This window comes from Podarcis raffonei, chromosome 12 (genome assembly GCF_027172205.1).
Source record: "Podarcis raffonei isolate rPodRaf1 chromosome 12, rPodRaf1.pri, whole genome shotgun sequence".
NCBI classification, from domain to species: Eukaryota; Metazoa; Chordata; class Lepidosauria; order Squamata; family Lacertidae; genus Podarcis; species Podarcis raffonei.
This window is the reverse complement of record NC_070613.1, coordinates 20,579,749-20,601,244: the sequence shown is the minus strand read 5'-3', so window position 1 is coordinate 20,601,244 and position 21,496 is coordinate 20,579,749. Positions and strand designations below refer to the sequence as shown.

At 46.8% G+C, this 21,496-nt stretch overlaps 1 protein-coding gene across 2 annotated transcripts in view; it reads right to left on the bottom strand.

Moving 5' to 3' along the window:
• MKX (mohawk homeobox) overlaps window positions 1–7,262 on the bottom strand; it is a 61,932-nt gene extending 54,670 nt beyond the window's left edge. For both annotated transcript variants that reach the window (XM_053410069.1, XM_053410070.1), the window contains exons 1-2: window positions 6,983–7,262; window positions 1,582–1,882 (exon numbers count right to left, since the gene is read on the bottom strand). In XM_053410069.1, the coding sequence (XP_053266044.1) occupies window positions 1,582–1,766 (185 nt within the window). In that variant the 5' untranslated portion in view covers window positions 1,767–1,882; window positions 6,983–7,262. The remainder of the gene's footprint in view (window positions 1–1,581; window positions 1,883–6,982) is intronic.
• Between the last annotated feature and the right edge of the window lie 14,234 nt (window positions 7,263–21,496).

Sequence of the window (21,496 nt, the reverse complement as noted above, 5' to 3'; positions counted from 1 at the left end):
CAGATGCACAGCCTGAGCTTACACATGTTTATCCTCAGGCTTCTCACTTTTTGTTCAGTGGAACTTGCATGCAAAAACAAGAGTGTCTAGAATTATGCTGCTGAAAGATGAAATGGGGGCAACCCTCTCCCTTCTGCCTGTCCCTGAGCAAGCAGAGCAAAACTGGGTTACTTGGGGCATGTGATTTTCAACACTAACCTAACTGTATCTACTGAATTCAGTGTGGCTTACTCCCAGGTAAGTGGAGTTGGGATTGCAACCTCAGTGTGTAGCAGATGAATTCTTGGGTAAAAGCACTTTGTATCCCAATGTGTCAGTCTTTGCTGGCTGGGACTGAAGGGAACTGTAATCCAAAACACGAGGTCATTACATTGAAGAAGGATGCAGTAGGTGTTGTAGCAATTAATACAAAACAATCTTACTCCTGTGTTCCATTCTTTGGAAAAAAAGGCAGCTTTTAATAAACTTTTGTAATATACTGTAAACAATGCTTTTGCAAAATACAGGGTTGCCAACTTGAATAAATAATTGGGGATGGGGTCCCAGCTGAGCCCCATCCTGTATTGTCAATCACAAGACATGGCACGTACACACCATTTGAATGGTAATGTCCATCAATTGGGGGGTGGGTTGCCCCCCCCAATATTTTATTGGGGGAGCAAAGGGACCTCGGCTCCTAGGAGTTGGATCCTATGGCAAAATACATTTTCTATATTTAAAAAACCCCGGCAAGAACTATAGACAGCAATAATCTTGTCAGTCACTGTTGGTATGTCCTCAATCCAATGAACTCTTTTGTTAGTCAGTTCAGTTACTGTCTATTGCACTGTCCATTGGAGGTTTGCTGCTTACCACATGGCCTCTCTCTTACAATGGGTAATATTTTGCTATAGATTCTAAGTTTATCACTAGAGTTTACTTACTTCCAGACTTCATGTTTTGGATTTAAATCTACCCTTAAATTACTTAGCTTTCAGGCAGCGCCCTCTCTAAACCTCTCTTTCACACTCACACCATATGCAGGGAGCAACCGGTTTCTGGGCAAAGCCCTAAATTTGATACACTTGTCTATAATCGCTCCAATATTTTCACACCACTATCTGCAATACCATAAACATTTCCCTCCCCTGGGAGACAGCTTCACTGAACACCACAGCGGGATTTTACATAAACCTTTGGACTAGGATCTTACAAACATCAATGGAGGCAAATGCAATTCATGGGGATTTGTTTTCAAGTCGTCATAAGAAGGGTGGGTTCTCTAAAGCTATTTAAAGTGCCCTAGCTGTTCAGAAAGGGAATGTTTGTGGGGCGAAGTTTTACAAAGCCACTAGATCAGGCAAGTAAGGGCTTGATTGAATTCCTACAAGGCAACATTTTTTTTGTTATTGTTAAAAAAACAAAAAAGAGCCCATGCTTATTGTTATTTGTGAACTGCCTTGAGAAACTGAACTGTTTTCAGGTCCGGCTGAAAAGCGGAACATAATTAGGATTAATCCAACAATGCAAAGCTTCCCACATGATCAGAGTTGCGTCTCTCCCACCCCTCGCTTTCCAAACCATCGGCCTGGGGGCTCCTACCCTGTTCTCCTATGTCGAAGGCTGAGGTTGTCTTTCATGGACGGGCTGTCAGGCATGAGGACCTCCGGGTGGGCGGACACGTCCAAGACCCCGGCGTAAGGCCGGCTGCTGCTCCTCTCCCTCTCCTTGGCGGCGTCTTCGAAGAGCACTTGGCTGCTGAGCTTATTGAAGACGATCGTGTTCATGGTGGCGGGGAGGGCGCGCGGGCAGCCCGGCGGCCGGGGCTGAGGGGAGTCTGGTCAGCCGGGGCGAAGGAGGCGCGCGCTCTTGCGCTTCAGGGGCGCAGAGGACTCGACGGGCGCTGCAAGAGGAGGAGGAGGAGAAGCGTCGGGTTACTCGAGGGGGTGGGGGAAGCAGCTGAAGTCGCCGGAGACGCCAAAGCCGAGGAGATCGAGGCCGGCGGGTTTGGCAAGGGAAGGGGGAGCAGCCCGCTGGGGCGGCGCGGAAACGAGCGTGCTTCCCTTTTCAGTGCGCCAGAGCCAGGGCGCACGGTTTGGGCGCAGCAGGCACCGGGGGGGGGGCTTTGGGGCAGATGCCCAGGGTCCCATGCAGCAGAAGGAGCAAGGGCGCCCTCCGACCCTACCCAGGGAAGTAAGGCGCATCCCCATCTGACTGCCCCACCTGAGCAGGACTCCAAGCGCGCCGCTTTTTGACCCACCACTAAGAGCTGCTGTTAGAGCTCGGTCTTAGAGGATGCGTTTACAAGAAGGGAAGGTCTTTTTAGAGCCCGATGGGTCCCAAGCATAGCTGTCAACGTTTTCCTTTTTAAAAAAGGAAATTCCCTTATTCCGAATAGGATTGCTCGCAAGAAAAGGGAAAAGTTGACAGCTATGGTCCCAAGCCATTTCGGTCCCCGCAGATCAAGGGGTGGGGGTGGGGTGGGATCCTGCGGCCCTCCAGATGTTTGCTGGACTCGTCCCCATCATGCCTGACCATGGACCGTGCAGCCTGCGGCAGATGGGAGCTGGAGTCCGGCAACATCTGGGAACCACAGCTGGATGGTTTGGGGTATCAGGATCCACCCTCAAAGGTTGCCCACACACACTGAACTACCACGACATCTTTCTTTAAAAAAATGAACTCGGCCTTTTCTTGAAGGGAGCTTTAGCCCACGAAATTTAAGTCGTATCCAAGTTCGTGTAGCACACACGCAATGCGAGGTGAGTGGGAAGCCAAGCCTCCATTTCCATTCCAAGTCCAAAGTGCCATTTAAACTTCGTTTTTAAGTGATGGCCCTGGTCTAGCAGGTGTGGAGTGAGCGACCCTTACTGCAACCCTCCAGCGTTCCTGGATCTTGGGGTTGGCGTGGTTGTCTCCTCTCTCAGCCTAGAAAGCTGCCTTATATCGATTCAGACCATTTGGCCCCTCTCCTTCTGCATGGTCCCACACAGCCAGTTTCCAGGGTTCCAGTCCTGCGTGAGATTGAACCTGCGATATTTTGCATGGGAAGCAGATGCTCTACTACTGAACTACAGTCACTTGCCTTTAATGCAGAAGGGGTGGGCGGGATCTTCTGTTCAAAAAGCATCCCTTGAAGTTTAAAGCCCAGTGATGGCTGGTGCCCAGAGGCGGGGCCAATGACAGGCAGTGACTTTGTCTCCATCTTCTCTCTTCCCTACTGAAAGGCAACATTGAGACGACAGAGGAGGAAGCTGGCAGCCCAGTCACCCTCTAGACTGGTTTTAAGGAGGAAGAGAGGCAGGTGGAGGCGAGGGCAGACGGAGTGTCCCGTTTTCCCCGGGGAACCAGCATTCGCTATAACAAAGCCTCAAACGTACACGTCAAAGTCGGCAAAAAGGACATAGGCAGAACATTTCCTCCCCGGGGATCTCGAGGCGTCCATAGGCTTCCAATCTTTCTCCTTGCGCGAACTCAAGGTGGGCTGGAAACGAGGAGAGGCCACGGTCCGTTTGCCCTCTGGCCATTCTCGGGCGAAGAAAGTCAGACAGAACCGCTGGACCCATTGAAACGGGGTTGTTGAAACGGGGCAAAAAGCGGGGTGGAAAACCAGGAATTAAACGAATGTATCTTATAATAGGCGTTCCAGGTGAAGGATGGAAACGCTTAACATTTGGCGAGGTGTGGAGGCGCTCAGACTTTTCCAAAACTGAGGTGTAAAAAGGCTCTGCTTTATCCCTTTTCTTTCCCATCCAATCCCATATTAACGAGCAGGTGCCACAAGCAGCAGCCGAGAGGTCTGAAAGCGGGTTGTTAAACCGCAGATGCGTAAAGATCGAAAGGGCTTTTTCTATCTGCGGTGTCAAATGCGCCTCGCTGCTGCTGTTTGCGCCACGTGTTGATAAGGGGCAGTGCGTGTCTGGGATAGCGACACAGGTCTCCAATGTTGTCTCTCTCTGAAGGTCCTCCGGTCCAGGCGTCTTGACAGGGGAAGCTCAAGGGATAATTTCAGCCTAACGTGTGAAAAGGCGTCCTCGTGAAAAACACGTTAGGTGCTCAGAGCAGGCATAGGCAAACTCGGCCCTCCAGATGTTTTGGGACTACAATTCCCATCATCCCTGACCGCTGGTCCTGTTAGCTAGGGATCATGGCAGTTGTAGTCGCAAAACATATGGAGGGCTGAGTTTGCCTATGCCTGGCTTAGAGGAACTGCGAGGTGCCGGAGCTTTAGACCAGCGGATGACCCTAAAACCTCCGTCATATGACCCAGGCTGCAATGCATTGAGACCATTCATGCGTGTGCGCGCGCAGAGCCAACGCTTAAAAAACACCTTCCACATCTTAAAGAGCGGGCTCCCAATTCAACTTGTGCTTTAAATGAGCATCCTCTAGATTTCAGGGACCCGTTTGATGGAAGGCCATCAAACTGAACGGGGGGATAGCGCACAAAGGTGAAAGGAAATATGGGAATGGAGGTGTGCGCACAACCCTCTCAAGTACAGACGAGGAAGATACTGGACGTGTCAAAATGGGCCAACAGATACCCGCTCTTGGGACGTAAAGGAGGGGGATAAAACAGTGTAATAACCATATAGTGTACACACAATTGTGGCTGTTGGCATCCGTCTGTCTGCAGTGCGCCTTGGGGGGGGGGTCAAACTCTTGGAGAGTTACAGCGCCTGCGGTGGCTGTGGAGACCGAAACGGGAGAGAGCGCAGTCACCAAGAGTTGAAGATGATGGTTGGCGGGCATCTTCCTGAGAACCGGACCGGCAGCCACCCGAAGGGGCGTCTCTCTGCTCCCCTCCTCAGTCCGTCTGCCCCGGGCCAAAGCATTCCTTCTCGCGGCGGTGTATTTGGGTGGCTCCCAGATCTCCTCTACTGGCTTACACTTGGAGAGGCGACCGTCCGCCTCTACCTTCCCGTCTCAACCCGGCGTCCATAGCACCCTGACACACCTAGACCATTGTGTCCAAGCACAATCCACGCCGCAGGCTGTCTGATTCTTGCGCAGAATGCGGCCGTCCGCAGCCCAGCTCTGGCCCCGGCGTCTCCCTTTCCCTCTAGGCCCAGGATTTTCTTTCCACCTCGCAGCCCGGCGGGATCCGAGCCATCAGCTGCACCACGAGCAGCGGCTCCCCATCCGGGAGGGGGGTCCGCCTTCCGCACGGTTTTAAAAACAAGATCGGGGCCCTTTTCTTCCTTGGGCTGCTCCCGGCCTCTCCCCCCCCATCCCCCGGGAGAGAAAGTACCACATTCTCCGCCAAGCAGCCAGCGCGCAGCCGCTTTTCCTTGGCCGAAAACGTCCGAGTAACCAGAGAAATTAACTCGACGGGCCACTGTCAATATTTGCAAGGATGTCGTTCAGACTCTTGTTTGACTAGTGCGCATGAAAAACGAGCAGGGCCGAGATCCTAAGCACACACGCGCGCGCCGCCGGATTCGCCGGGGCTCCAGTCCAAGTCCGCGCGTGTTGAGGACCAACTCTCCCCCTGGACACGCGTGTCTATGAGCGTGTGACTTTATGTACACGAATGCGTGCCCACTACATGCGCTTCTTTATCCTGCTCCGCAGGGTTTTCTGCCCGCCTTTTTGGATCCCACCCAAGCGCAGAAATTGTCCCTATTTAAGGATGGCTCCTTGCTAACGTTTGTAGGAAGGTGGTCCCCTTTTCTCTCCTTGTTTTGCGAGGAAAATGCCTCGCCCTGCCCCTCCCCGTCCAACGCCACCGTTGCTCAGGAGGGGGACGGGGGGAAGTGGTCTCCCACGTTACAAGCCGTGGAGACAGAGACCACGTATGGATCCCAGGCAAGGACCACAGTTGTCAAAAGGGAGAATCCCCACTCTTTGGACAGATGATGTTGGAAGAAATCTATTTCAACCACGCTGATAATAGGAGAGGAGAGTGATGGAAAGCAGTCACTACACTGCGTCTCAATGAGCTCTTGGCAAAAACATAGGAACCAAAAGCGGCGGGAAGGGGGAGCGGAGCAGGTTCTTGAACCAGCAAATCTTGCAGTCAGACGTCTCCAATTCCTCGTTAACACACAACACGTCGGTGCCTACAACGCGTGTCCTGATTTATGGCTTTTGCAAACACGCGCGCGCGCACAACTCGAACTCCAGTGCCCCAGATTCCCGGGGACTCGGAAAGGAGCAGAGCGCCACGACCCCGGGCTGCCCGCCGCGAGACCTGCTTCCCGCAATGGTCGTCGCTCCGCAGAAGCCTCTGGGGCGCCATCGGCAGGCCGGCCACATCCGCTCCTCCGGCGCCGCAGGACAGCAGGCGACCGTCCACGCAGCGCCGCCCGCGCCACGAAGGGGGACAAACAACTGAGCGCCTCTCTTGGAAGCCCAGGGCGGCGCAAAGTGGACTCGCCCCGAATGACATAGATCGCTTTTCACAAGACACCCCGCAAGGTATCCAATGAGAAGGATGCGCGTCTGGGAACAGAAACGCCAGCGCGCTCGAACGGGCTCCACACGAAAACCAAAACCATTCCGGGGCCGCTTAAAACACACCACCGAGAGAGTCCCTCTCTCTTTTCAAATCACTTTAAGTGGCCGCACCTCCTCCTTCCCGCTGATTATGCCACTAAAACGCCCTAGTTACCTTCGCGCGTGCCCAGCATAGGCGTCGCGGGCCGCAGTTACGCGGGCGGGCGCGCGTTCCCTCTGGGCTCCTCAGCGCCGACAGCGCTTTGCCCGCTCCCGCCGCCCCTGCGCGGGGCAACTGCACGCTGCCCTCTCGCGGCGGCGCTTTTTACAAAGGGGCAAAACCACTAAGGACCCAAAACGCAGGGGAGTAGAAGGGAGGGCGACCAAGGAGCGGGGGCAGGATCCGGGGCAGTGGCGGTGGTGGTTGGCCTTGCGCGAGCGAGTGTGGGAAGGTGGAGAGGTCAACCCCCCCCCCCCCGGCCTCCGGCGTCCTTTGGTTTGGTCGGGTTCAGTCAGACAAATGACGCGCGCACCTTCCCCCCATGCCAGGGTCCCGTGGCCGTACCTGGCGCCTGCGGCTGAGGGTCGCTGGTGGTGATGAGGTGGGTCCGGGCTGCCGCTTTCCTCGCTTCCTCGCTTGCCCGGCCGCTCCTTCTCCCATCCCCGCTCCCGCCGCCCGTTTTCAGCGCGCGCAGCAGCCCCTGAGAGCTCCTGAACCACAAGCTCTGACCGCGGCCGCCGCTCGCCTTTATTGCCCAGGCAGGAGCTGCCGGGCCCCGGAACGTGAATAGCCGCGCCTTCTCATGTTTCCCCTCTGGCCAGCTCAGCCTGCGAACATCCTCCCCCTGCCGTATCCAGCTTCCCGGGCAGCTCCGGCTTGGAAAGCCCGCGGCGGTGTCTGTCAAGGGACGGCGAGGGGAGGGGGGGGGGAGGAGGAGCGGGGCCAGGCTCGGCCTGCCTTCATCTGCTCCTGCTTAGTGGAGGCCAAGATGCACCTGAAGGCCCTAAGAAGAACCCGGGGGGTAGGAAGCAAGTTAAGGTCACCAGTGTCTTCTAGGAAAACCTGAGGGCTCGAAGAAGCCTGGAGACCTCTATTCCTGTCTGATGCTCAGAGGTTGCAGATCCAGTGAGAAGTAAGTTAAATGCCCCATGTATATAATTGCAGTCTAAATCCATTGTGCTCACCCGGATTTATTTCTGAGTAAACATGCTTTGGTTTGTAAAGTGACTACCCCAGGTCTCCACATTTGTGTAAGCAAAGTTCCATTGGATACGCTGGGACTAAGCTCCGAATAAACACATGCAGTATCTGGATGGGGATGGCGTTGCCAGGGAGAAGCCCTTGTCACCGACAGCGCCATCCTAAACATGTTCGGAAGTGAGTGCCAGGATGCTCAATGAGACTTCCTCCCGGTTAAATGTGCATAGGGTCCACAGCCTCCGTGGTCTTGTCACTGCCTTGGAAGAAGATGGAGAAAGAGAAAATCACTTCTAGATGCTTGGGGGAATCATGGCTGCTTCTGTGCAGGTGACTCCCAAGTCTTAAAAGAATAAACACGATTCTGCACTTTTCTTCCCCCATACTCTTTTGCTTTCCCATTAGCCAATCACTTCTTGATACATAACTCGATGCACAACTTCTTCTTTTTTTGTAAACCCTAATGAATTGTATCTATTTATGCTACAAAGATCAATCTTCATCCCCGCAGGTGTGCCTGAAACTGACGCTTTTCCATTGGCAGCTGAAGACTTTTTGACAAGTGCTTGGAAGGGATTTAATCTCTTGTAAGCGATATGTCAGTCATATCCTGTATTGCTGCGGTTGTGTTTGTGCCTGAAGCAGGACTGTTTTGTTAAGTTAATGCTGGCTTGTATATTAAAGGGTTTTAGATGCTGCTGATACGCTCTACTGTTTTATTTCGTTTTTATGATATGTAACCTGCTCAGAGAACACCCAGGGAAGGGCAGACTTCTAAATGAATCCATCAAGTCCATGTGTATTTTGAGCTATGGTTGTTTTAGGCAGCAACATAGCCTATTATACATGTGCAATATATAACAGGAATTACTTGAGGTTCAAAAGGAGGATACACAAAAGGGCATTTGGGGTGGGGGAAGAGAGAAGAGCCTAACTGAACAAATATGCTAAACATATTTCAAAATGTGCTTTAAAAGGTTCTGTTAAGTTTATTAGAAGTACTTGTTAGCCCCAGGCAAAGGATGACCATTCTTTGCATCAACACTAAATTGAATGCTAATAAACCATTTATCACCTGAAGAACAATTTCACCATGCTTCATACCACCTAACAAAGTAAGGTAGAGAACAAGTTGCAGTTCTGTGCAGACTTACGTGTGCTCCACAGGATCAGGCAGCAAGTGGATTTCGAAGGCACAGTTATTGCCTCACTCCCACATTTAAATTCTAAGCTTACATACAATTCAGTGCTGCTCCAAAGGAGCACTGCAAACATATGTTCCTGCCCTCATCAAGATAAGAAATATTGCCCCAGGGTATGGTCTGTGCTGAGGACGCACGGTGCACTAATTTTGCTGAAGCCTGTGCCTGGATACTTTAGCAACAAAACTTCTTGGGTCACCTTAAATACTTCATCACTTTATTACGGCAAACTTTTATGAACTGCAGCCCACTTCACCTGATGCATGAAATGCATAGCTGTCAACTGCTCCCCTTTTTTAAGGGAAATTCCCTTATTCCGAATCGGATTCCTCGCAAGAAAAGGGAAAAGTTGACAGCTATGATGAAGCGTTTTGCTGAGTTGCAGGAGCTGGGCATGTATGTTTGGGTGTCATAAACAGTGCAGTCAAAAGAAGATGAAATGCAGAAAAGTACAGATAGTGATAATTACATTATTATCTGTGACCATTTACAAAAAAAAGTCATTGACAGCCCAGAAAACCCTAGTAAGCCAATTAACACATGCAGCTTTCTTAGTAGTCTGCAATCTTGGAAAATGGCCCCAACACCAGCAGCTGTAGCAGTTTTGCAGAAACTTAAGGGGGAGAATCACTTATATGATTAATTGAAACTGCAGTTATATACTCAGCTTATCCAAGAATAAGCACCACAGAATTCTTTGTGGTTTACATCTGAGTAAATATAGGATAGGATTGTGTTGTTATGCTTTGGAAGACATAATTTGATAAATTGTTGCTGACTGGTTTTACCTCATTTATTCTGTTGTTTTATTGGGTTTGGTTGTTGTTTTATGAATTAAGTATTGTAAATAAGATTGCAAGTTAATATTGAAAAGCAGGTGGTTGTTGGTGTTTAAATGTAAAATAAATGCATGGCTGGAGCAGGTTAACCAAGCCATCTATGCCAACTTTGCTCTGTCCTGAAAAAAAGAGGGAAATGTTTCAGTGTGATATAGATTGTATACTCACTGGAGAACTACATGATCTCAAATATTTATACAGTACTATTTATATTTACATAGTATTGTTAGTGTACATTTTGATTAAAGATAAAATAATAATAATAAATTCTAAAAATGGCACAAAGTAGTGCTAGGCTGGGAAGTGGGAAACGGAATTGTGTGTGTTCTTTGCTAGTGATGGCATCAACACATGCCAATAGGTGCTTCTGACAAATTGTGCAACCATATATATATATATATAGAGAGAGTGTGTGTAGAATTGCTCCTTTGGCTTAAAGCTGAGTTTTCCCAGTTGCAGAACTTATAGCACTATCTTAAAGCATGCGTGTTCAGAAATAAGTGCTGCTGAGTTCCGTGAGATTTAGGCTTCAACCCTATATACTGGACGCAATGGGGTTTCACTTCTGAATATACATTCATAGCATTGCACCACAATCCTAATGCCACTTACCTGGGAGTATGTGCCATTGAATTCAATGGAACTTGCTTCTGAGTACATATGGCCTAAATTTAGAATTGCAGATTTATTCTCTGTCAACAGAAGAGAACCTCCTCTGGACAGTGCCCAGCAACTTAGTAAATGTTTAACATTTCCCATGCAAAACCATATAAGGCTGAACTAAGTTGGTTGTATTTAGTACCCATTGAAATCAATGGGACTTAATCATGACCAAAATGTCCCATCCATCTGAATGGGAATTAAGTGCACCTAATTTCATCAAGGTCCAGCCCACAGTCTGGACTTTTTAAGCCTGATTTTTTTCTTAAATGAGAGGAAACTCTTTAAGTCTGACTCTATAAATGTTGCAAAGAGAGAAATATTACATTAAACAATAACTGGCTTTTTAAGGGCTTATTTAGGACAAATGCCGCATTCAAAAAAAAAAACCCCACCATGCACAAGTTGACTGTAATATATTTAACAAGGTACATAATGTACATTTGCCTCTTCTTCCCACACAGTCTCTCCTCTGCCAATATCTCAGTTATTGGTCTATTATTACTTTCAATCCTAATTAATACCTTAGGGCTTGTTGGCAGTAGTCAGGTATTTCAATGCTATGTTCTATAACCTTACAAATGTGCTGAAGTAAGCAGAAGTTAGGAAAGTGAGGTCCAGGACAGACGATCATAGGACTCTTGTCAGATACAAGAGTGCCAAATACAGGCTATAGCTTGAGGCCATGGCTCAAAGTGAAGGGCAAATAACACATACAGATAGGAGCACAACCGGAATGTGACATTAGCTAAACAAGGTGTCTAACTTGATTGATGCTATGGACCATGCTGACGCTGACCGATGCAGTTTGTTAGCAGCCACTCTGAAAGCCTGGTGTTAGACATCTTGGGAACACGCTGCTTGAATACTTTCTCAGCAGACACCAGTTCCAGTTCAATCTAGTTGCACTTTGTTGCATGCGGCAGTGGCCGTGGCTGGGGGTGCACATCCCCATCCGCACCAGACCTATCTATCAGGGTACGAGAGGGCAAGGGATAGGATATGAGTCAACACATTATCCACATGGATCCATTTCCCTTGCGGGAAATGATGGATTTCTTTTCCAAATGCCAAAGTTTATTGCCTTTACGTTTGACGACTGTTTTCCGAAGAACATGAGGACATCCTGAATCAAGCCAGTGGCCCATCAAGTCCAGCACTTCTGTTCTCACAGAGGCCAACCAGATGTCCGTGGGACACTTGTAAGCAGGTCCTGAGACCAGCAGCACTCTGCCCACCTGGGATTCTCAGCAACTAGCATAATGCCTCTGGCAGCAGAGACGGAACACAACCATCACAGCCAGTAGCCATTGATGCTCCATCGTAAAAGGAGTTACGTCATTCTGCTCTCCATTTCTATGATGTATTTAATCTAGGGTGCGATCCACAACAACAACACTGTATGGACAGTTGCCTCCTTGACCACCAAGGCACCAAACGGCCAGCCATATTTGTTGCAACAGCATCCAGCTCTGAACAGTGGGTTTACCCTGAGGATGCACACAAGTCATTTAAGGCCACCACAAAAAAATGTTCTCTTTTGTTCTGTCCTATTTTTAAGTAAATGAACTGGGTGGATTCTCAGAGGCAAAAATGACCATAAAGTGCCCTTCATTTAAAAACAACAGTCGGTTACCTTAGACCTGCACCTCCCTACCTTGTTGGTTAAAATCGCTTCTGCTAAAACCACAAGAATAGTACCAGAATGAACTCGGCCAAAGAGCTGGTTTATGGCTGTAGAATTTCCTTGTGTGATGCATAGTTAATCATCCTGTCTCATGTGAAATTTTGTTGTGATCAGACAGATTCATAGTGAATAGATCAATAACTATGAAACATAACAGGCAAGAATGGAACCTCCAGAAGCAGGTGCAGTATCTCTGATTACCAAATGCTGGAGACAAAGAACAAGGAATGGCTATCAGCATCTTGCCCAATTTGTGAGCATCTGTGGGGTATCTTGGTTGCTTGCTTCTGCCAAAGCAAGGGTGCTGTGCTGGAACAATCTTTGGACTGAGCCAATTGGGCAATTGTTACGTTCTTAAACTATACTCTCTCCTCGTTATAAAAGCCAAGACAGAGCTCTATGTACTGGCAGCCTTTGTCTCTCTATTCATGGTTTCAAAAGAAATAAATCCTGCCACCTAGATTGCATCTCTTGAGACTGAATTGGGAAATAGAACTCTGCTGCCACACTTGGTAGACAAGCTGTACAGACGGGGAACAAATTAAATTGAACCATCTCACTGCCTGGCTGGAAAAACTAAGAAATGAAAAGAAAAAATCCAACTTTTGGAAAGCAAGGCTGTTTGGGTGGGGATGGGGATGTACTCTGTGGGGAAAGCCCTGCCAAAGACACCGACAGAAGAACAGGAGATCTTGGCACCAAAGCAGCACCATCCATGCCTTTCATGTAGTGAGGTCTACCAAAGAATCACATGTAAAATATCTCATTCTTTCTTACACACACACACACACACACACACACACACACACACACACACACACACTTTCCAGATTCCATTCCTTAGATCAGAATCTGGAGGAAAAAAAGTTGTTAATGAAAACAAGGTTAACTCCTGTTTCTATTTTCAGAGCTTGTTTAACATTCAGCATGGGATACAGAATGCAAGGCTTTGTGTTTTTAATTAAGGCTCCTTACCCCAAACTTCTGAAACGTAAATCAGCTGCTCTTAGCTAGAGAGCTGGCTCCTAACTCTGGTCCAGCCATGCTGCATCCTCTCTCCAAGAGGGGGGAAAAGATGACAACAAGCAGCTGCTTCTTCAGAATCTACAAGAGGTTAGCAGAAAGCAATCCATACTCAAATATCAGCTGTGTGTGCTGAGGTCATGTATAAATGGAAAGGGTGGAAGCTGAAGTTTCGGAAGGGAGGTCAAACCTATCGCAATAGACCCAAAATCAAAGTTCACGATGAATCCACCTGCACAGCCCCTGTTGGGATGAATGAAAGGTGTTTCAGAGTACAGAAAGATAATGTAAAATTATAGGAGAGGAAAAAAAGATGAGTGCAACAAGGAGTTAAAGACTAAAAGAAGATGGAGATTTTGTAATCAGATGAGATAACGAATTACCAAGAAACATTATTATTTGAGTGGATTCAGATGTCAGATAGAGCATATTTCAAAACGAGATCGTTTTTCCTTGGGATTCGCTGTTAAGGAAAACTTTAAAACAGAGACAAGATCTGTAAATGCTTCCAAATATTGGGGTTAGGGGGGCATTGCAAACTGTGTAATGCTATTACTGACTGAAAAGAGCAATGAATCAGTTTTATAAGCATTCTGTCATTAGTGATGCAATCCTTAAATATGTACTTATTTCCCTCTTGTTGCTAGCCAGATTGGTTATTACAGAGATAATGCTATTAGCCTCACAGCAGATTCAGTCAGATTAATTTGCTACAAGCCATTGGTTACCACAGACATACAGATGTACCAACCATCATCCAGTAAGTAACAAAATCTTCCCACTATTTTTAAAAAATAAAACCGTCTCAAGAATCTCTTCCAGAAACCTATCCCTAGAGGAAATAGGCATGAAACAATACACTGCATAGTGAACAATATCTCCCACATTTCTCTGTCCAGAATTTTAACTTGCAGGTATTCCAGAGTATCTCCCTTCTAAATATACTGTGGGGATAGCCTGAAGTCTCAAAGGAGTCAATACTTTCCTCATCACATCAACAACTAATTTTTAAAAATAAACTGGAGGACCATAGTTAGATTTAACAACAATGCTAACAGAATGGTGAGAACGGCTTAGTTTGAAGATAACATCTAGCTAACAAAAAAAGCTGCATTCTTTAGCTTTATTTATAATACACAGTCTCTCCAGAATTTCAGACAGAGAATCTTTCCTGTAATGATGTGTTGATATGCTTTTTTCCCCCTGTTGTGGAATGTTTCGGCACATTTATGTGAGAAAGTGATATTAAAAGTAAAAATAAAATAAATCCCGTATGGCAGGTGTGAAGAACCTCAGTTCGCAGGGCCGAAATCTCTAGGCCTCTCTCTACCGCCCTCAGGACTCTCATTGACTAGACCACGCTGCCTCTCCCCCAGCCACTCAGGTGCCCTTTGGGGAAAGGAACTAGGCATCATTCTTGTTCATGCCTCACAAAGTCCAAATTGCCGAGACTCTGAAATCAATACTTCCTTCTTGATATTTCAACTTTGTTCTGAGAGGGCTTTGCGAACGAACGCTCTGATCCTGGTAAAGAAGAGAGGAGTCTGTTAAGGGCTCGGTTGAGGGCTGCTGTGCTGGAGACAGTTGCCGGCTGATGTCATTGATGTATGGCACTAGTTTCCTGGTGTTGCATGGTATTCCATCTCTTTGACATACTGCCTTCTGCTTGCCATCTTTCCCTCATTTCCTGCGGTTTGTTTGGCTTTCCTCTTTGCTTTGGTTTTCATTCATACTTCTCTTCCCATATAAAGCACTGGTGATATTTAATGAACTCTTTCACCTGATGAATTGGGCATTATGTGGCCTAGCGGTGGCGAGTCCACTTGGCAAGTGTGCCACACAGATCAAGGCCAAAGTATGAGGTTGCGCTGCTCTAGTGTGCAAGGATGTACCTATGTAACCCCCATGTTTGGTAGATCAATGCCTAAAGATGAACCACTTGGATTCAAAAGTTGCCAAGGTCTACTTGTTCCAATGAGAGATAACTTTCACACACACACAACTCTACTTTTACTGAGGAGTTTACAGTAATTCAGGAAAAAATATATTCCCTCAGAACATGCAGGCTGATGTTTGGCTGCTTGAGGCAAAGAACAAGATGGCGTCCCTTTCCTCATTCCACACACATAAGCTGACCAGAATGACAGCTAATCTTACTTCAACGCTGAAAACAGGGAGCTGCCTTAGTAAGACCATTGGTCCATATAGTTCGGTATTGTCTACACTGACTGGTAGCAGCACTCCAGGGTTTCAGGCAGAGGACCCTCCCAGCCCTGCTTGGGAGACACCAGGGATTGAACCCGGAACATGGGCAAAGCAGATGCTCGCAACTGAGTTATGGCTCTTTCCCACTGATGGTGGGGCGATGTTGTCCACCAAACCCGAGGACAGCAGGCTAGCTTATAGTACGGTTGCCATATTTCAGAAAGTGAAAATCCGGACAGAAAAGTTGGCAAAGTTGTTGAGATTATTTTTGGTTCTGCCCAAAGTTGCTGAGCTTCCCCCCCCCTCAAAATCGCAAAAATTGAATGTTTTGGAAAAATTTCTGAGGAAACGCCATACGTCTGGATTTTCCAGGACATTTCCTTCCACCGATTTCTGCCAGGACACTGCTTATAACCAGACAATTTAACCCCTGTGTTGCAAACAAAAGTCAGTAATATCCAAGGCAACACGATGACCAAATACAATGATACGGTATCAATATACACTCTTTCTATAATATATGAAATCACATAAACAGAAAACTTGTGAATCTCTGAAAGTCACAAAATATGCACTCTTAATGGATTCTCTTGAAAACATAAAACCAAATAAAGAGACTTATAAGACTTATGTTTATTTGGTTTTAGGTTTTCAAGAGAATCCATTAAGAGTGCATATTTTGTGACTTTCAGAGATTCACAAGGACACTGCTTGTAGCTGTAGTATTCCAGATATATCCAGATGTATGGCAACTCTAGTCACAGGGCTACCTGCTCCCGAGGAGAGCTGGAGCCACTGTCTCTCTGCCCCATCCACTGCTTGCTGCCCCTGTGTCAGCCACCTCACTCTGCCTAATAGTTCATCTGGTTGAAGTGAAAGGAAGAACAGGTGTGCAAGAGAGGGATGAGACAGGTTCTGGGATCATGGAACTGCAATGCTTGCCCTCCAATCTCCCTAGTGTATAAATCAAGAAAATTATCTATGCAATTAAAGGGTGAAAGTGTAGAAAGTGCACTTTAAAAAGTTGTGTGAGAGAGATTGTTTTATGAAAGCCAGTGGCCTCCCCCACCCCCTACTCTAAATTAGCAAATTGTCAAATCTGGCTGATTTGATAGACCCATCTCCTTACCTGATGAAGTGTTCTGCTAACACAGTTTGCTAGTAGAAAGCACATAAACACCAACCTTAAGAGGTAAAATGCCAAACTTTAAGTATGTGGTTCTTCAAATAGTACTCAAAATCTGCTGCAGTTATTGAGCTGAACTGCATAGCATTTCATTTAAACGCAATATTTTGTCAGTCCTGGTAACCGAAACTGAGAGCGCCACCTATTGGTGATGCTGGGGAATTGCAAATGGAGCTAAGAGAGCCTTGAAGTCAACTCAAGAAACAGGCAACTAACCTGCTCCTTATGCAGTCCTAGAAGTTTTAGGCCAGGTTCCCCACCCCCATTTCAAAACACTTCTTTTTTTTCCATTTCAAAACATGCTTTGAAATGAAACAGAACTATGAGTATGTGATGTTTCAACACAATGACACTCCATAAATAAGAGTACCATACCTAAACATAGGTTGCATTCATACCATAGGTATGAAACTGTAGTTTACCCCTAACAAACAAAACAGCCTAGAGTGACACAGGGGCAGCAAGCGGTGAATGGTGCAGAGAGACAGTGGCTACAGCTCTCCTCGGGAGCAGGTAGCCCTGTGACCTTCAGGTTAGAGTTGCCATGCGTCTGGACAGATCCGGAATACTGCAGCTACAAGCAGTGTCCTTCCTGGCAGAAATCGGTGGAAGGAAATGTCCTGGAAAATCCATACGTATGGTGTTTCCTCAGAGAACACTGTCCAACCGTCTCGTCCTCTGTCGTCCCCTTCTCCTTGTGCCCTCCATCTTTCCCAACATCAGGGTCTTTTCCAGGGAGTCTTCTCTTCTCATGAGGTGGCCAAAGTCTTGGAGCCTCAGCTTCACGATCTGTCCTTCCAGTGAGCACTCAGGGCTAATTTCCTTAAGAATGGATGCGTTTGATCCATTCATTTGATCCATCCATTGTTTGATCCATCCATTGTGAACTGTAGTTTACCCCTAACAAACTTCCTTGGAGCTTTTAAAGCAGTGGTTGGATGGCCATCTGTCATGGATGCTTTTACTAGAGATTCCTGCATTGCAGGGGGTTGAACTAGATGACTCTCAGGGTCCCTTCCAACTCTACAATTCTTTAATTCTGTGATTCAAAGCTGCCTAAGTGTTTGAGGCCAGGTTCCTGTGTAAATACTAGGAAAGAATATCTACAAACATCATTTCCCTCCCCTCTCATGTTTGTGTTCCCCAACAGGGTGAGGATAACACAAAAGTGAATTGTCCTTTGAGGAATTAAAATGGAAACAGTGCCATAACAGCAACTTAGGAAACTCATAAGTAAGAGGATATTGGACTGATTGAAATGGACAATGAACACATTCTCTGCCGTACACTATTTTTCTATTAGATGCAGAAGGAGCAGTGGCAGCCTGAGGGTCCATTCATTATATATGTAACACTTCTGCAGTTGAATCGTTTTCACGCCAGCTGAACGATACTTTAGAGCTAGTTGTTTGCATCCCGTTTGCTGACTTCTAACATTAAAATGACTTTTGATGTAAAATGGGGGTGGGCAGGTAGCCGGTAGGAGGCAGGACCCAGACTCCACATTTTCAAGGTTGGAAAACTAGATGGGAAATTAAAAATGCTCACATGCACATGCTGCCATGAATTTTCAGACTTTCTCCTCTAGAAAACTGAATTAAGACACATTGCCGGAAAGGTACTGCTGAATTTACTCTCATGGCCTCAGAGGACTGGGACTGGCTACCCTGCAGGATGGCCTATGCTTTGATCCTTGGTTGCCACCACCGCTGGGCAACACCATAGCAATGAGAGCTCAATTTATGCCATTGAAGGGGAGCCATGAGGTGCCTGCAAAGATGCCTTTAGTGGTTCACATGGGCCAGTGACCACATCAGTAGAAGCCAGCTATCAGAGGACTCTGTGCAGATTCAACCATCACATCTATACCTTGGATCCCCCTTTGCACGAGTTACCTGATTGCAGCGGTGGCCAAATTCAAAGCTTACTGACTGCAGTTTATTCACAACTTAATTGGCAGAACTTTCTTCAAAACAGAACAAAAACATCAAAGATGCATCCAACAAATTCTTGAAAAGAACTTTAAACAGGATTGAGATCAAAGCTCTATCTCTCCCCTGTCCCAGACTCCTCCACAGCCTGAGGCCATGTGCTCCTGAAGAACTTCATTATTTACATCCTACTTCCACGGAGCCTGGGAACAAAGACTCCAACCCACCACCCTTCCAAGATGGCGAACTTGCAATTCAATAGCCTCCCATGTGATCTAAAGTTAAATACCTCATCAGAGCTACCAGAGAACAATAACAGTTGATTATCAACCTGCCTAGGAGTTTAGAGAGCTCCTATTGTTTTTCTCACTGGTGAGAGCCAGTGTGGTGTAGTGGTTAAGAGCGGTAGTCTCGTAATCTGGGGAACCAGGTTCGCATCTCTGCTCCTCCACATGCAGCTGCTGGGTGACCTTGGGCCCGTCACACTTCTCTGAAGTCTCTCAGCCCCACTCACCTCACAGAGTGTTTGTTGTGGGGGAGGAAGGGAAAGGAGAATGTTAGCTGCTTTGAGACTCCTTCGGGTAGTGATAAAGCAGGATATCAAATCCAAACTCCTCTTTAGCTTCAATGACATCTCCCAGTTAAACCCTTTCAGCAATACACATAGGCATTCTCCATTTCACTGCCAATTAAGCAATTATTCTTAACATAGCACTCCCAGAGCTGGTGTGCCAAGCAGACCTTGCCTGAGAAGGCCAAAGCTTTTTCCACACTGGGTGACCCACCCCCCACGCAGATCCGATGCAGAAAGTGTTTGCTTACTAAACTTGCCTAATAAAATGCTTTCACAAATCCACTTTTGAATGCAGATATTGGGTCACCTTGTGGTGGCTTTTCCATCCCCAAAAAAGGTCACATGGACTAACTGCCCCTCTCGCCGTGCATCCATTATGCTTCCTTTGAGTGCGAAGCTTTCTTCATAAGACTCTGCTAGGAACAACCTAACATTAAGAAATCTGTTACCTGATGCAGAACTCTCATGTGCGGGATTCCTGGGACCTTTGGAGAAGAAGGAGATTTGTACAATTGACTACAGTCTTTGTTTTCTCTTGTTTTTGTCTTTAAAAAAACACACAGAAAAGATGAAACACACAAGTTACTTGTATTTCATGTAAATTTGGATAAAACATCTGCGTTGCCAAAAATAACAGCAGGAGCTGGCAAGGAACTGTCGAGCAAAAGGGTGTCTGGCACAGAACAAAGAAGTAAAACTAGAACAAATACTAACACAGAGCGTAACCCACAAGGCTCCCTCGCTTACATAAAATAGGCATCTCTTCTGACCCATCAAGCTTTAAGATAGGGTTTGATTAAAAAGTGAAGGTGACGGGGGGGGGGGTAATCTGCTTGTTAAGAGTAGCCTATTAAAATGGAGCAGACAGATTCCTTCCAGGAGAAGTGCTAGTATGCTGGCTTCAGCATCTTGATAAGAACGGCACAGTGCTGAGTGGCGTAGAACATTATAGCCTAGCCAGAGCTGTAAAATATAATTGGTGAGTCTTTATCTTTCTTCTTGGTGAGAAATTCTATACAGTGCCGGAGGAATGACAACAGAAATGATTCCCGTTAGTCTGCTAGGTTTGGGCCAAAAAATTCTCCTGGCCTAATTCCACAAGGGGTTTTGGGGGGTTATTTTTTAAAGTGTGTGTATGTGTGTAATGAGGCTAACCTAGGGTTTGGCCCTTGAAAGGTAAAAGGCAGGTCACCAAAGCCCTAGAGTGGGGTTGGGCTGTCTGAGCCATAAGTGTGGCTGAGCCATACAATCTCTCTCCCGCTCTGCTATTCCCGAATCCAGGGGAGTGTGCAGAAAAGCTTAAGAGATGACAGACAAGGAGACCGCAGCTTTTCGGCTGGGGAGCAGTTTGCTTTCCAAATCTTGGAAGTCAACTATGAAAACAGCCAGCGCAGAAATGTTGAGCTCGGCTGGGGCAAGCGGCTTCAGAATTGCCACCACGGTTGGCAAGAGATGTGACATGATGTCACCCTAACTACTATTTCTGTTATTTGAAAGACAAAGAGCTTAATGGAAGTGAAAAAAGGGTTTGCGCCAGCCGAGCGCTTTTCAGGAGAATATATTGGTAGGAGTGGGAAAACCAAGGGAATTGAAATGCCTGCAGACAGCGAAGGCAGTAGGAAAGCACCCTCGAACGAGAAGAAAGAGCAGCAGAAATAGCCAGTGAGGCAGACAGAACAGAAGGTGTAGGCAGAGGAAGGGGGGAATAAGCAAGGAATAGACATATATAATATTATTTTGGCTTACTGACATGTCAAGCGGTGGTCTAGTGGTCTTGCTGAGGCTGAGTTTGGACATGTGCGCCCATCACTTGATAATGATTATAATATCAAGAATTGCCTCATCTATGCCACACTTTCAACATAAAGTTCCCAGGGCAGTTTACAAAACATAATGTCATTAAAAAAAGAAAGTATTAATTGCCAAAATAATAATGAATCATCAATTTAAGAGCAGCATTTGAGTAGCAGCTTTTTAAAAGGCTTTGTGAAACAAAAAGTGTCTTAGTCAGAACAGGAAAAATAACACAACAAGCCACCAGGAGAGAGGAATATTAAAGGTGGGACAATGAAGGAGGCCTTTCCCTCCCCCCCCCCCCTCTCTCTCTCTCTCTCTCTCTCTCTCTCTCTCTCGTCTTCCCACATCTCTTATCAGATTATGGGGGCTACCCTAAGGCAAACTTCCATAAATGACCTCATTACACAGATTGATTTGTGCATCACATATAAAGTACCACAGGCAGAGCTTTTAATTCATTTCCTCTCACCTCACCCAAAACACAGGATCAATGGACACAGTTCACATCAGAGGTGAGTGAGTTTAGGGCAGCCCATCCAGCTCTGTTGCACTGGATCAGGGCACTGCAACTATGAGGTAGTGAACTGAACAAAATGGAAATCAAGAGGCGGATTGGGGAATTTTGGCCTCGCGTAGGGCGCCACTGAAATCTGAAAAACCAAAGCTCCTGTTCACGGGTTCAGCCATGATACAGTAATGAAGCAATGAGGTGTGATGTGCAGGCATGTGAGAATCAGCCATTATTGTTGTTATACCCATTGGCAGATACCTATCATT